Source organism: Mesocricetus auratus, unplaced genomic scaffold (genome assembly GCF_017639785.1).
Source record: "Mesocricetus auratus isolate SY011 unplaced genomic scaffold, BCM_Maur_2.0 Super-Scaffold_6731, whole genome shotgun sequence".
In the NCBI taxonomy this organism is placed as follows: domain Eukaryota; kingdom Metazoa; phylum Chordata; class Mammalia; order Rodentia; family Cricetidae; genus Mesocricetus; species Mesocricetus auratus.
The window spans coordinates 5,779,783-5,793,573 of NW_024429185.1; the positions used below are offsets into that span (position 1 = coordinate 5,779,783).

General features: G+C 46.6%; 1 protein-coding gene across 8 annotated transcripts in view; it reads left to right on the top strand.

Annotated features, from left to right (window-relative positions):
- Positions 1-13,791, top strand: part of Csgalnact1 (chondroitin sulfate N-acetylgalactosaminyltransferase 1) — a 340,304-nt gene that overhangs the window by 318,707 nt on the left and 7,806 nt on the right. For all 8 annotated transcript variants that reach the window (XM_021230186.2, XM_013117195.3, XM_013117196.3 and 5 more), the window contains 2 exons: positions 5,478-5,656; positions 6,466-6,560. In XM_021230186.2, coding sequence (XP_021085845.1) covers positions 5,478-5,656; positions 6,466-6,560 — 274 coding nt within the window. The remainder of the gene's footprint in view (positions 1-5,477; positions 5,657-6,465; positions 6,561-13,791) is intronic.

Below are 13,791 nucleotides of genomic sequence, written 5' to 3' on the forward strand. Positions count from 1 at the left end.
TATATTACAACCAACCATACTAGAAAGCAAGATCTTTTATCATGTTTAATCCTCTCATTTGGAGAACGCAAGGCAATTAGGGGAATTAAACACAGCAGAAGCAATAGCTTTCTCAGGTCATCATAACCTCTACAAAATGACTACTTGTAACTGAGAAGTCCCTACACAGCAGAGTTATCATAGCAAAGAAAGGAATTGAGTGGGAAATTCAAGACTTTGGTTAATTACTAATATAATTCAAGAAGTAATTAGGACTAAATCATGTATCCTTTTGTGTGTCTATAATAGGAATTGAATAATAGTGAGATGGAAATCCCCCATTCTACCATCATCAGGGCCTGTTTCTTGCTATGCCACAGCGATAGGCATGTCACCAAATATGGCATTTCACTGTAAGAGTAAATTAAACATTTCAAAATAACTTGCATGCTATTTTTCTAAGCTCTGTTTTCAGTGATTTTGCATGTACCTTATAAACACTAAGGCTTTTATTTGTCCTTCCAAACCCACTGGTCCCAGCCTCTTTCAGATGTGGGAAGTGGGCTTATACAAACAGTAAGGGGTAAGGAGGACTTCCTGGTTATCACTGCAGGGGGCTGCACTCTCCTTGTGGGAGAAGCTCTCTTCAGACAGCAATTCCTTCAGGAAGTACCTGAAGAACCTCGGTCATTTCTACTTACTCATCTCTAGCTGTGTCAAGTGTTTTTAGTCACCCCTTTGTCCCCACGTGTGCCTCTTACTACCAACCCAGAACTGGATAATTTCTGAAGTGGGGTGTGTGGGGCTGCTTTGAAAGCCTCTTGTGCACTGGTACATTTGATACAATAGGGTGTCAAGACACAAGAGGGACGGGGCAGGACTCAATAAGATGCTCAGTTTCTTAGTTTGCCGGGTGGCAGTCCAAAGGTGATATTCACAGCGTGAAGCTTGAAGAATGATAGCCCTTTTCACAGAAATGAATGAAGACAGTGTGTAATGGAAAAGGATCACCGAGGAGAGGAGGTCCCAGTCATAGGCACGCCTTTTTGGATCATCTATCATGACTATCTATGGCTTGTCACCAGAGTTGGACCAGTAGACAGCAGAACAAACAAGGCGCCTGCATGTTGCCTAGTGGTCTGTATTCAAGGCCATAGGATTTTTCCAGAACTTAGGTGGAGAAAGTACACTATCACACCACAATTGTATTTGAGGCTTTGCTATCCTGGAAGCCCTAGATCGTTGACAGGTTCTTCCCAGGCCACTGATGACTCTGATCAGACCCTGCTCTCTTTGTGCATAAATGTCCCGCTAATCAGAGCCTGGTGAGTTGTTAGGACTTTTGAGGGTGCCAGAGGAAACTTGTCCCCTGGCTGCCATGCCCAAGGTAAATGAAGGAGACAGGAAGGACTGTCCAGGACACAGTGTTGGGAGGCTGGGCCACAGGCTGCTGGGGCTTCACGTGTTCTTCCCCAGTAGTGCCCTACTGTGCCAACACGTGCCCAGAGGAGATGCCCTCCTGGAGCTGTCACTTTTCACAGCTTGAATGCTGTAGTCTTTGGGGAAAATGCACACTGGACACTGGTTGTGAAGCATACTGGGAGAGGGTAGCACCCTGGCAGTAGCCCGGATGGAAAGGGAAAAGCAAATTGCCACTGTGGGAGGGCAGATGAAGGGTTTCTCGGGAGTAGTTCCTCAAATAATCTTTCTTTAGGAGCAGCACATTTGTGCACACAGTTTGATGTTCAAATGCTTTTTCTGAAGGTCTTTCAAATTGAGGTCATATCAAGCACCACTATCATGAATGTCCCTCTCTTTTTCCAAAGACTGCTATGCAAGCCCGGGCCCCTCCCCTTTCTCCTGCTTCTGTGGAGCAGATGATGGTGTTTATTAGAGCAGCCAGCTTGAGCCAGATATTCTCAAGGTAGATTTATTAGTGTTGGGCAGGCAGATGTGTCAGACTTTTGGTCCCCTTTTATATGCAGCAGCATCCAGTCTTTTGTTATATCTTTGCTGCATTGTATTTCCTGTAGGTTTCTTTATCTTTCACACGAGTAGCTTAGGAGCTGCTGCCCCTGGCCTTCTATTCTTCTACACAAGGGGAACTGACTTTTTTAAGGACCTCTGCAGGTGGACAGCAGGCTACCCCAGGCAGAGGTAGCGGTGTCTCCGCTCTCCCAATGTACCATTAAAGAAAGTGTACCCCTTGCCTTAGGAAATGCTGCTTGCTGTCATGCGTATGGAAATTATGTTTAAGCCAAATATGGTGATGCATTCCTGTAACCCCAAAACTAAGAAGGCAGGTGGATTGTCAGTTTGAGACTAGCCTGGTCTATATAACAAGATCCTATCTCATTAAACCTAATAAACAGACAATATAAATAAATAAATAAATAAAGCCTTTAGATCTTTCATGATAGATTTTGGAACTCCTCATAGGAGAATTACCTTGTAAATTATGAGTCAGATACTCTGCAAACCAGATAACAAACACACCTGTGGTCTAGGAGATGGGCTCAGAAGGTGTAATACCTAGAAAAATTGAACAAGAATCCTGGAAGCATCTGGAAAAACTGGCTGGAAAGCCCCCTAGATGAACAGGTGAAATCCAGGCCTCCCCCTCAGGTTAAGGTTTCCCCTGGGCAATAGGGCATGGGCTGTGCCAGTTTAGAACAGCTGGGGCTGCAGAAATCTCTAGAACCTGGAGGCTGCCTTCCAGGTCCTCACAGTGCTTGTGTGTCTGTGCAGACAGAGTTGTGCTGCCCTTGACCAGGGCCATGTGTGGCTCTGAAAAGGGCGGAAACACAGCCTCAGTGCTAATTGAAGAAACCGAGGGCTGCAGCCAGGGCCCATGCGCAGAGGATCAAAGATAACGCTGTGAAGGTGTCACAGTCCTGGAGTAAATGAAGAATCTCAGTCCAGGGGGTGTCAGAGCTGAAGGGACCTCGAACTCAGTGAACAGGGTCTTAGAGAGAGACGACAGAGGCAAGAGAATTGACTCCAAATAAACCAGAAGCACACCGAGGCCTAGAACCACTCTAACTTCTATTCAGAAATCTATACTCACACATATTCAGAGACATCCAGTGTGTACCTGGTAGGAACCAGGCACGGTGTTGGCCCTGGATCCGGGTTTACTGACTCATAGAGCAGGGCTTTTCATGTGCTGATGTCTTTCCCCGCCCCCAGATCTCAGGCTGTAGATCCTGTCTGGTGTCAGGCTGAGGCTAGGCGGCACCCTTAGATTCCTGAGATAACACACCAAGCTTCCTCCAAGATCTGGAAGAAGACAATAAGTCACAGAAGAGTAGTCAAACTGGTTTCTGTGATTAAATCCCCAGATAGTAGCAGCACTTAGCCTGCGAAAAGCTTAGGACTTGGGCAATTTGTGCTGACCTTCAGCCAAGAGAGGTACAAGGAATATAAACTAATAATAAAAATAGTTGTCCCCCTGTATCTGTTGATTATATCAACACAGGGAGAAGTTGGGGAGTGGTGGGGCTGGGCCAAGGCAGGAAGGGCAGGGAGTGAGGGTATCACAAGCTATGATCAAAGACAGATGGAGTCAACAAGAAGGAGACCTGCCAGATGCCAGCCCCTGGGCACACAGACGCTGAAACAGGACTGAATGAGGCCTTTCATTCTACCTGATGGAAGGCTGTCCAAGACCCATTTGCACCAAATGAGTTATGTTTTGCCCAGGCGAGTCCCATTTCAGAAGGTTCTGCTATTTCTGGGGAAAGTTCAGCAAGCTAAAGAATCTTCTTGACTTTAGCAGCCTCAACTAGGGAATCCTTACCTGTGCTGGTGATGACCGGAGCTGGTGCTGATGGTGCCAGATCCCCTTCCCACCACTTACATGGTCACTTTAAAAGGCTAACAAGGCTGTTACTATTCCCTTTATGCAAATGAAGCAAATAAAGAATGAGCTTGTCCTCCTCACAAAGCTAGTAAATGCAAGTGCGGCCTGGTCTGATGCATCATTGCCTTCCAGCTGCAAGGTGGCCAGTCCTTTTTCTTACCATGCAATGCTGCTGTCCCTACACTGGGAAGAGTGGAAGGGAAGGATGGAGAGAGGGAGGGAGGGAGGGACGGAGGGAGGGAGGGAAAAAGGAAGGAGGGAAGGAGGGAGGAAGGAAGGAAGGAAGGAAGGAAGGAAGGAAGGAAGGAAGGAAGGAAGGAAGAGAGGGAGGATTCAGTCTGTGTGGGTCAGCACACATCAAAGAACATGTTGCCTGGCTTCTGTGCTTGAAAAGGAAAAGATGCTAGGAAGCCGCATTCTACAATGACCCAGTTTTATGCACTAGGTTTATCTGAGTGGCCCAAAAAACATGGCAATATCTTTGAGTTGTGTTTCTATTTAACTAATTCCAAATTCCATCACAAAGAATGTGCATTAGCAATAACAATAGCTATCTCAATATAGAAGAATTAGCAGAAATAGAAGAAATAAATTCATATTGCAAGTTCATTAGGAGAGATAGCTCAGTGGTAAAGAGCACACACTGTTCTTGTAGACGACCCTGTTTTGTTTTGTTTTTTGCCCGGCACACATATTGAGTGACTTACAACCACCTATAACTCCAGTTCCAGGGGATCAGATACCCTCTTCTGGCTTCCATGGGCAACTACACACACAATGTTGTGCCCAAATTCTGAACCCCAAAATCACCATGGGGCCCATTTTGATGCCAAAGCAAAGAGTCTTTTATTGTAGATGTTTAACGAGCTAACCCCATTAGCTTGGTCCCTTCAACCCGCCACCATGGCAGATGGCTGGAGAAAAACCCCGAGCAACCTCAACCTCGAGGCAGGGATCTTAAAGGGCAGTGTAAGGGGAGTGTCTAGGGGTATGAATCAGTCTCAGGATTGGTGCGCTTCCAGGTTTGGGTGACCTGCCCTGTGTTGATTGGTCAACTGGTTGTTATGGCCCATAGGCCCTCCCAGGGCAGGTGCTATGCTCTGCACATCACTGTTGTGTACTTGTCTGTAAAGCACACCCAGAGCCGTAAAGCACAGCCCCACCAGCTAACTTCTGATTGGTTCCTTGCCACAAGGGGCATCTGACCTTAGTGACCAGGACAGGAGCGGCAAGGCCATGCAAGCACATGTTAGCCTGTCATGGCTGCTGAAATGGGGGTCTGGTCACTACAACAAATACACATAATTACTTTTTTAAATTAAATTCAGTAGAAACTGAGCATGGTAGCATATACCTGTCAGCTAGGCAGCAAGGCCCTATCACATAACCAGCAAGAACAAAAGTTTGTTAGATGTTCTCTGTCCCTTGGGCCCCAGTGATGTCTATTCAGTGTGGCTATTCTACCCTTGCCTGGGGCAGAGGTGGGGTGGGGTGGAGGGGCACCACCCTCAGGGTTACAGAATGCAATGGAGCAGCGGGGCTGTCCCCAGCTGAGCGTTTTCCAGGGGATTATGTCCTCCCGAGCAGTGTGGCAGTGAGTCGCGATGCTGACCATCTGCTTCCCCGCATCTTCTAGAGCTGCCAACTTCCGGAACTTCACCTTCATCCAGCTGAATGGAGAATTTTCCCGTGGAAAGGGACTGGATGTCGGAGCCCGCTCATGGAAGGGAAGCAATGTCCTGCTCTTTTTCTGTGATGTGGACATCTACTTCACCTCCGAGTTCCTCAACACGTGTAGGCTGAACACACAGCCAGGTTAGCACGCGGTCAGTCCTTTCCTCCTTCAGGCGTTCGGCTGGCTCTCTTTCCCTCAGGCACTGCTGTGTGTACCATCTACTCTGGCGCCCTGCTGAGGGTCAGGCTCACTTTCTTCCAGTCACAAAGACAGGGAGGGTGACCTTGTTCAATTCACCCTCAGGGGTTGTGCAATAGGCCTGTCAGGCACACCAGTTCTGGGACTGTCTTGTGTCTCTGTTCACAACCTCTTTCTGTCTCAAACTGGGAGATCAAATGAGTGGGACATTCACAGGAAACAGTGGGCCAGAAGACACGGACCTGTAAAAGCCTATCAAAGGCTATGGCAAAAAAAAAAAACATGCAGATGTGACAGACAGCTAACAGTCCAAGCATGTTCATTTGCTGTTAAATGTGGCAATTCTTCCATGTATATCAGCTGTTCTGAGCCCTCTGCTGCCCAGGGTCCTCCTGACCTCCTCTGCCAGTCTTTAAGGTTGTGCGGGAAACCCGTGTTTAAGGGCTTTGTGTATGCAGGACAGGGGCACCAGGAACCTCGTCCGCACTTATCGCTTTGGGGAAGGCAATGGCAGCCGCTGACTGTCAGCAACTTGCCCGTTGTTCTCATCCCTGGGAGGACAGAAAGGTTTGAGAATCAGACCGACTGGCCTGGCTGGTGCAGTGTTTCTGTGATCCAGTCTAGAGCTGAGTGAAGGGAGACGAAAGAGTGGGTGAAAATGCATGGGCTGTTTCCAGTGGCTGACCGCCTGCGTACAATCCAGCAGCCGAGTGAGTCCCTCCTAAGCAGATGTTTGCTTTCTGATTTGCAGGGAAGAAAGTGTTTTATCCGGTTCTTTTCAGCCAGTATAACCCTGGCATAATCTACGGCCATCATGATGCAGTCCCACCCCTAGATCAGCAGCTGGTGAGTAATTAAGCTGCAAATGTCTGTGTGTGACTGTTTCACGTCTCCTATTACAGGGGCACCTGACCGTAGGAAAGGTGAGTGGAATCCACAGGCCAATCCCCTTAGTGATTTTGAAGTATGGCAGATGTTCTGGCCTTTGCTGCAAGTGCCATATTGATTAAAAATGCTTGCAATATTTAAAAGTGGAAAATAAGTAGGAACCATACCGTATAAGAGAGTAATTTCACACCTTCATAGTTTTCTTCTATGGTTTTAGGAATGACTATTATTGGATTATGGCCACAGCATGCTTTCTCTTTATCATTACAAAATCTAGCAAGAAAAGTGAGGCTGATATTCCCAATGGGAACACCTAAAATGGTGGAAGACCATTGGCTTCCCCCAAGGTTACAGTGAGCCAGTGGGGAACAAGGACGCAATCCTCTCCCCTGGCCCTTCACCCATCCCATTGCAACCCATTCTGTCTCCATGGCTACACATCCTGTATTGGGGCAGATGATGGCATCAATCGTGTTACCAGAGAGGTAGCTTTCAAAGAAATGATAGAGGGACTTCTCTGCCAAGATCTTTGCTGCACTAGTGATGGGTCATGGAACCACAGAGCCCCCAGGGCCTGTTCAATCTCAGACAGCAGAAATGGGAACTAAGACAAACCAGGAGAGCATTCCCACGCCTCTCCAAGGCCATTGTAATAGTACCCTGTGCCCATATGGGGCATGCTCCAAGACCCTCACTAGATGCCTGAGATAATGAATAGTTCCAAGCCATAAATAATACCAATAGAGTGACGTTCTCTATACTTATACCCATGGTAACATTTAAATTATAAATTAGCAGTGGGAAAGTAACAACAAGAACTAATGATAATATAACAGTATCCTAAAATAAGCATCATTTGAAATGTAACTTGCTCATTTCTAGAATTATCCATTTAATATTTTCAGACTTCAGCAGATATAACTAAAACCATGGAGCGTATGGGAGGTACTGTACTGTTGGCTACCTGGGCACAGACCAGACCCTCCTCTCACCCCCACTCAGGGTAATCTTTCCAACAGGGCAATTATTTTGGATACCTCTGCCTCCTGTTAACAAGCCTGGGCATGCCATCTTTTTCCCACTTAGTAGCGCTCTTGTGGGCAGGAAGGAAATGAGACATAGACACGTAGATGTGATGGGACTAAGCTGCCTTGTGCCCCATGTCATGGGAGAACAATGTTCTGCAAAGTTCTTCTGGGTAGCTGAGTCTGTAATTAGTTTTCAGAAGTAATAAAATCTGTTCCCTCCAAGCCTGACCCATGCCCTACCCCCTCCCCAGGGTGATCCTCTAAGAACACTGAAGCTTTGGTGTTTTCAGAATGGAGGAGGGTCATGTCTCATGCTTGCCCTAGTGTGATTGGGGGCTCAAGCCAGAAAGTGCATAAACAGACTGTGTATGGTCTACATCTCTATCTGGGCTTTAAAGATGAAAACAATAGTTTCACAGGCAAAGAAGCCATTTTTCTACTCATGAGAGATAAGTCTCCTGTGAGGACAGGGGCTTCTGGCTTCCCATCCCAGGAGCTGTAAGCTTCTCATGGGGGTGGGGCTAAAGGAAAGTGGGAGGAAGTGTTTGTTGTCTTTCAACCAGTGAGAGTAAAAATTCCCTTGGTTTTAAATAAAGCTCTGTTTTACATTCGACATTGGAAATGATTAATGTTTCTAGTTAAAATCCATAAAAGCCCAATTTGCTTGCAAGGGCTTCTTTTCATTTCATAATCTAAAGGTTTTTGTCCTTTCTAGTTCATTCTGCTGAGAGCAGGTAGGATGGGAGGCAGAGAGACCGACAGTGTGGAAGCAGACCCACAGAATAAACAGTCCCGGTGGAAATGGCTTAGGTCGTTCAGTTCCCCGTGGCCACAGCTAGAAGCCTCAATCACCCTACAGTGTTGGACATTTACTTCTTTAGATGTCATTGACCTCTCCTGCGGTACACAAAGCAGCTGTTAAGAGCTCAGTCCTTACAATTAGTTAGTTCAGTGAGATACAACAATTTCAAAGTTCCCCAGACCCCAGAGAAATATGTGATTGTGTTCTTCATTAGAAAAGTCATTTATTTTATTTTATTTTATTTTTACTTATGTGTGTAAGGTCAGGTGAAGGTATAAGATCTCTTGGAGCTGGAGCCACATCTGATGCAGGTGCTGGGAACCAGGCTCAGGTCCTCCCCAAGGGCAACAAGTCCTTTTAGCCATGGAGACATCTGTAGAATCCCAACACAATTTGTATCTTGTTCACTTGCTACCCACACAGGTCTGTTCTGCATCCTGGTGACAGAGTCAAAAGAACTGTAGTTGTTTCCTACACTTAGGTGTGATTGATCAGAGACCTCTCTACCAACCACCCTCCAGAAAGGCTGAATTAATGGTCCATGGCTGCAGAGTTGGAGCTAGAGAGATAAGGTGCCTTCTATGAAAGCATGAGAACCTGAATTCAGGTCCCCACCCCACCCTAGACAGATGGGGGGCACACACATGAAACCGCAGCACTGGGAGAGTGATGGAGACAGGGAGATGCCCACAGGAGAGGTGGGGCAGTCATTAGCCAGAAAGTCTAGCCAAACTGCTAGCTCCGGGTTCATTGGAGACCTTCTCTCAAAAAATAATGTGAGGAGTGACAAAGGAAGACACCCAAAGTTAACCTCTGGCCTCTACACATGTACAGGTGAGCATCCACACACAAGTGTGCAAGCATGGGGCACAACAGCCCAGACACACACACAGACAGACACACACACACAGAGAAACACACACACGTATGCACGCACGCACGCACGCACGCACACACGCACACACATCTGACCCCAAAGTTAAGATCACAGGGTGTCTGAATGACAGAGCTTAGCTCATGCCAAGGTGTCCTTCCTCTTGAGCAGTGGGACTAGATCTGCCTAGCATCGCCAAGGAAGCCGAGGCATGCAGAAAATGGCCCGACAAGAATTCTAGAGGCAAACATCAAACTATAGAAACTAATACAATGGGGACAGAACGTGCAGGTGTCAAGACACCATAAAATAAAAAGTAATGGCTGGAGATGGGTAAGTTAGAAGAGATTTCCTCCTGCGATTGCAGTTTGGCTCAGTCTAGACTGTGTGTGTATATTAACAAATCCCTTGTAGCCTTGCCTGGGACACACCAGTTCCTCAATGGGGTGGGGAATCGGGTTCAGAACGGGACTGTAATAAAGGTCACCTATGAAACAAGGACGCCATTTCCCAGCAGCCCCGCAAATACAGCCTCCTGCTCAATGGTCCAAGGATGAGTTTTCACGGTCATCAGTCCTGGAGTTTCCCTTTTGCCTGGAGATGAAAGCAAGGATTTTTGTGTATGTCCAGATGACTTCTTATTTCTTTAACCTCTGCATACAAATCATTAGTAACAAGCGACACTGTGGGATTTCATGCTAATATTTAGCTTTTGAGTTAAACTCGAGATGAAACTTGCCAGTGCCTTAATGCAGAAACAGCATACCGAGAAGGGAATGGCTGTAATTTAAATCAGTGTTCACTTTAAACATTCCACCTTGCTGGCTCAGCCTGTCAGTTCCTGCTTAGATCCCTGCAGAAGCCTCCTACTTCTCCTATCTTTAGATTCCGACCCTCCCCACACTCCAATCTTTCCTCGTCCTCTGCCAGAGACTGGTTTTGAATAAACAAATTAATTCCACTTTTTATATAAAAAAAAGTGTTTATGGCGTAAAGCCAGTGGTATGCTTGCAAATGTTTAGCAACCCACTCTTGGAAAGAAGAAGAAGAAAAAAAAAGCCTGCTGATGGTCTTTGCCAATTTCCATGGTGTAAATAATCCCGCTGTGGCTTATTTTGGGCTTACCAGTGTATTACCACAGGGTATGCAGCAGCAGGGAAGAGAGGAGCATAACTCTGGTGCGCAGGTGTGCGCTGTCTCGAGCATGGGGCTACAAACTCTGATTTCTTGCTGGGACTAATTGTCCTCCATAAACCAACTCAACCTGATTGCAAAGAAGATACAAGCTAATCCCACCACCTGGCAGATGACACCAAGTCCAATGACATCCAAGTCAGCCTGCCATCGTGCAGGATGGCCTGCTCACAGTCTCTGAGTGCTGTCTTTGTTTCTCCAGGCCACGGCCTTACCAACTTTAGTCTCTCGGTGTTTGATGTCCACGGCCTTGCCAACTTTAGGCTCTCGATGTTTGACGTCCACGGCCTTACCAACTTTAGTCTCTCGGTGTTTGATATCCACGGTGACGGCTGCTGTGCAGTAGCACCTGCCACTGAAGCCTGCTCACTGTGGGACACTGTTGAGTGTTTGTGGAGTGCCCTTCTCACGTGTCCTCATCCTCTCTTGATTACACCTGCATTGCTTTATCTGCCTCAAATAGTTTCTGTGTGAGCCCAGATGTTGATATCAAGTCTCCCTTAATCCCTGGCCTCCTTAATTATTTTCTCTTTATTTATCCTCTCTTATGATACTCCTATTAGTCCCTTCTTTTTCCTTCTACTTTGTTTTTTGAGACAGGATCTCTCTCTCTCCCTCCCCCCTCTCTCTCTGTGTCTCTTTGTCTCTCTGTCTCTGTCTCTCTCTGTCTCTCTCTGTCTCTCTCTCTCACACACACACACACTCACTTTCTCCCTCCTTCCTCCTCATTTTCTCCTTCTCTTCCTTGTTCCTCTTTTCCACCTTGCCCCAAATATGTAGCTCGTTTATCTATCTAATCTGTCTGGACAGTGAACAGAGGATTAGGGACATGCTTAACTACACCTAGGTTTGTGTGTGAGTTCGAGGGATCCGAACTCTGGACTTCAGACTTGTGAAGCAGTCACTTTAGTAAGAAGCCATTTCTCAGCTTCTCAATTAGTTGATCTTTTTTATTTGGGGGCTTGAAATACGTGACCATTTAACCACTGACCTGTGCTTCAGTTTTGAGCATTGTCTGCTGAGTGTAGTATATGCAGTATACCCTTGCAGACTAGTTTTCTTTATTCAGAAAGCATACACTTACTAAATAGCAAAAGTAATTTGAGAATTCCTCACCATGACCATATAATTTCCCATAGTTCTCAACAAGGGTAAGTGACATAAGTACACCAGCTCAAATTCCTGCAGTTGCTGAATGGGAGAGGGACAGATGTGAGTGCCACGTTGTGAGGCTAAGCTTGACTGAGGATGAAGAGATGAAGGAACTGTATCCTTTGGCTTCTGTGTACTTCAAGGAGGCCCAAGAGTCTAGATCCCAGAAATGAGACACCTCGTGGGCCTGTGTCCAGCCCGAACGCCTTAGAAGACACTATCATCCTTTATTCAGAAACCAGCAAGACTTGTGTGAAAATGAGACTCTGTAAAGATTTGAGAGGGGATGAGATTTATGCCTGTTACTAAATAAATTCTGGGGCTTCTGGGGCTCCATGATGCATTATTTCTCAAGAAATTATACCGGGATCTTCATGGGAATCCTAGCTCCGAGCTCTGTTTCAACAGAACGATTCTGCCTCCATTTGAAGAGGTCTCAAGAAAAGGGTCCAGAGCCTTCACCCTCAGAACTGACCCTTCTGTTCCCAGATAAAGAAGAGCACACGAGGCATAGTCAGACCTAGAAATTGCTGCAGTTCAATACTCGTGGGCAGGGCCTGCTCTATCAGTAGAATATCACAGAACACAACCAAAATGCAGACCCTGTTCCAAAACTGTCCAGACTTAAAGGCAGCTGCAACAAGCATGGGGCCCTGTGCAAGTTTTGGGCCACATGCCTGCAAACACACCCAGCTCCTGGGCATTCCTAGGACAAAGAAGGCTGCTCAGGTCTAGCTTCAGTTCTAGGGAGACACGCTTTGCTTCAGAGAGAATTCTCTCCCCGAAGTTTACTTAATTTTAAAATTCAGATTGCTTCATAGGCAGCTGCCCAGCCCAACACCATTAAATCAGACAGGCAACTGGCTATGCTCCAGAATGCCTGTGTAGCTGTGTGGTGACCGTGTTCCCCTCAACTCTAGAGGGGGTTGCTGATTTCTGTTTTGGTCCTAATAAAAAAAAATGCCCCTGTCACATGACTTGCTCACAAAGCTGTGATTCTAGAAACTTCCTGTAGGACACCAAGCCTGAAACCCTTGCCTTTGTGGCCTACGTGGACCCACAGTCTTTTGCAAACTTTATTGGAGTAGAAAGGTGCCATAGAAAGAGTGAACAAGAGACTAGCACCGGACAACATCTTTAAATTGACTGTGGCACCTGTGGGTAGATCAATGAGCTTTACAACAAGAGGACGAGATGAGTAACTCTGAAGGCTTACTCTTTATCCTGTGGTAGAACCACAGCAGTTTATGTTTTAAACTGGACAGAATGGTGGGATTCCTTGAGCCTGACTCAGTGTGTATAAGTCAGACTTGGTGCCTTATGCCTCAAGAACATGAGGACATTTTTGCCCACCAGTCTGGATCCATACAATCCTGACAGTTGTCACCATTGCTTTTGCTTTCTTGCTAACAAGTGTCTCTCACTTGAAGCATGTTTGTTTCCCCAGGCTAGGAGCCACGATTGCCTTAGAACTGTTCCTCCTCCGTCCACTAAAGAGTATCTCCTTATGTATCTATTAGTTGCACAACTGTGTGGTTAGCAGTGTTCTGGGTGCTGATGACACAAGAGACTGACTCTGGCTGATATTCCCCAAGGGTGGTGAGTGAAGACAGCTAACTGAGGAAGAAATGCCCCCGTGGGATTGTCTCACTGCTGGTGTTAGAAGGAAGCTAAGCTGGGCTCACAGTGTAGAGGGGAAACAGGGACTGGCAGTTGTATGGCCTTGGCCAGGAGAGTCAGGGTGATCACTCTGAGCAATGACGAGTAAGGGAAAGGTGTCCAACTAGAGAATGTAGGAGCACCTTAGATGCCTGTGAGCCTGGGGACTTTAGAGGTCAGGAAATGGGCCTGTGGGTCATGACCCCTTTAGGGATCAAGTGACCCTTTCATGAGGGTTGCCTAAAGCTATCAGAAAATATAGATATTTACATTGTGATTCATAACAGTAGCCAAATTACAGTGGTATGAAAATAATTTTATTGTTAGGGTCACCACAGCATGAGGGACTGAATTAAAGGGTCGCAGCATTAGGAAGATTGAGAACCAGTGTTGTAGAGGCTCCAAGGGGATAAGAGAGGAGGCAAGCAGGCCTGGCTGGTAGATTCAAACCCCTCTGTGGCTCTTGTAAGGTCTTCAGAA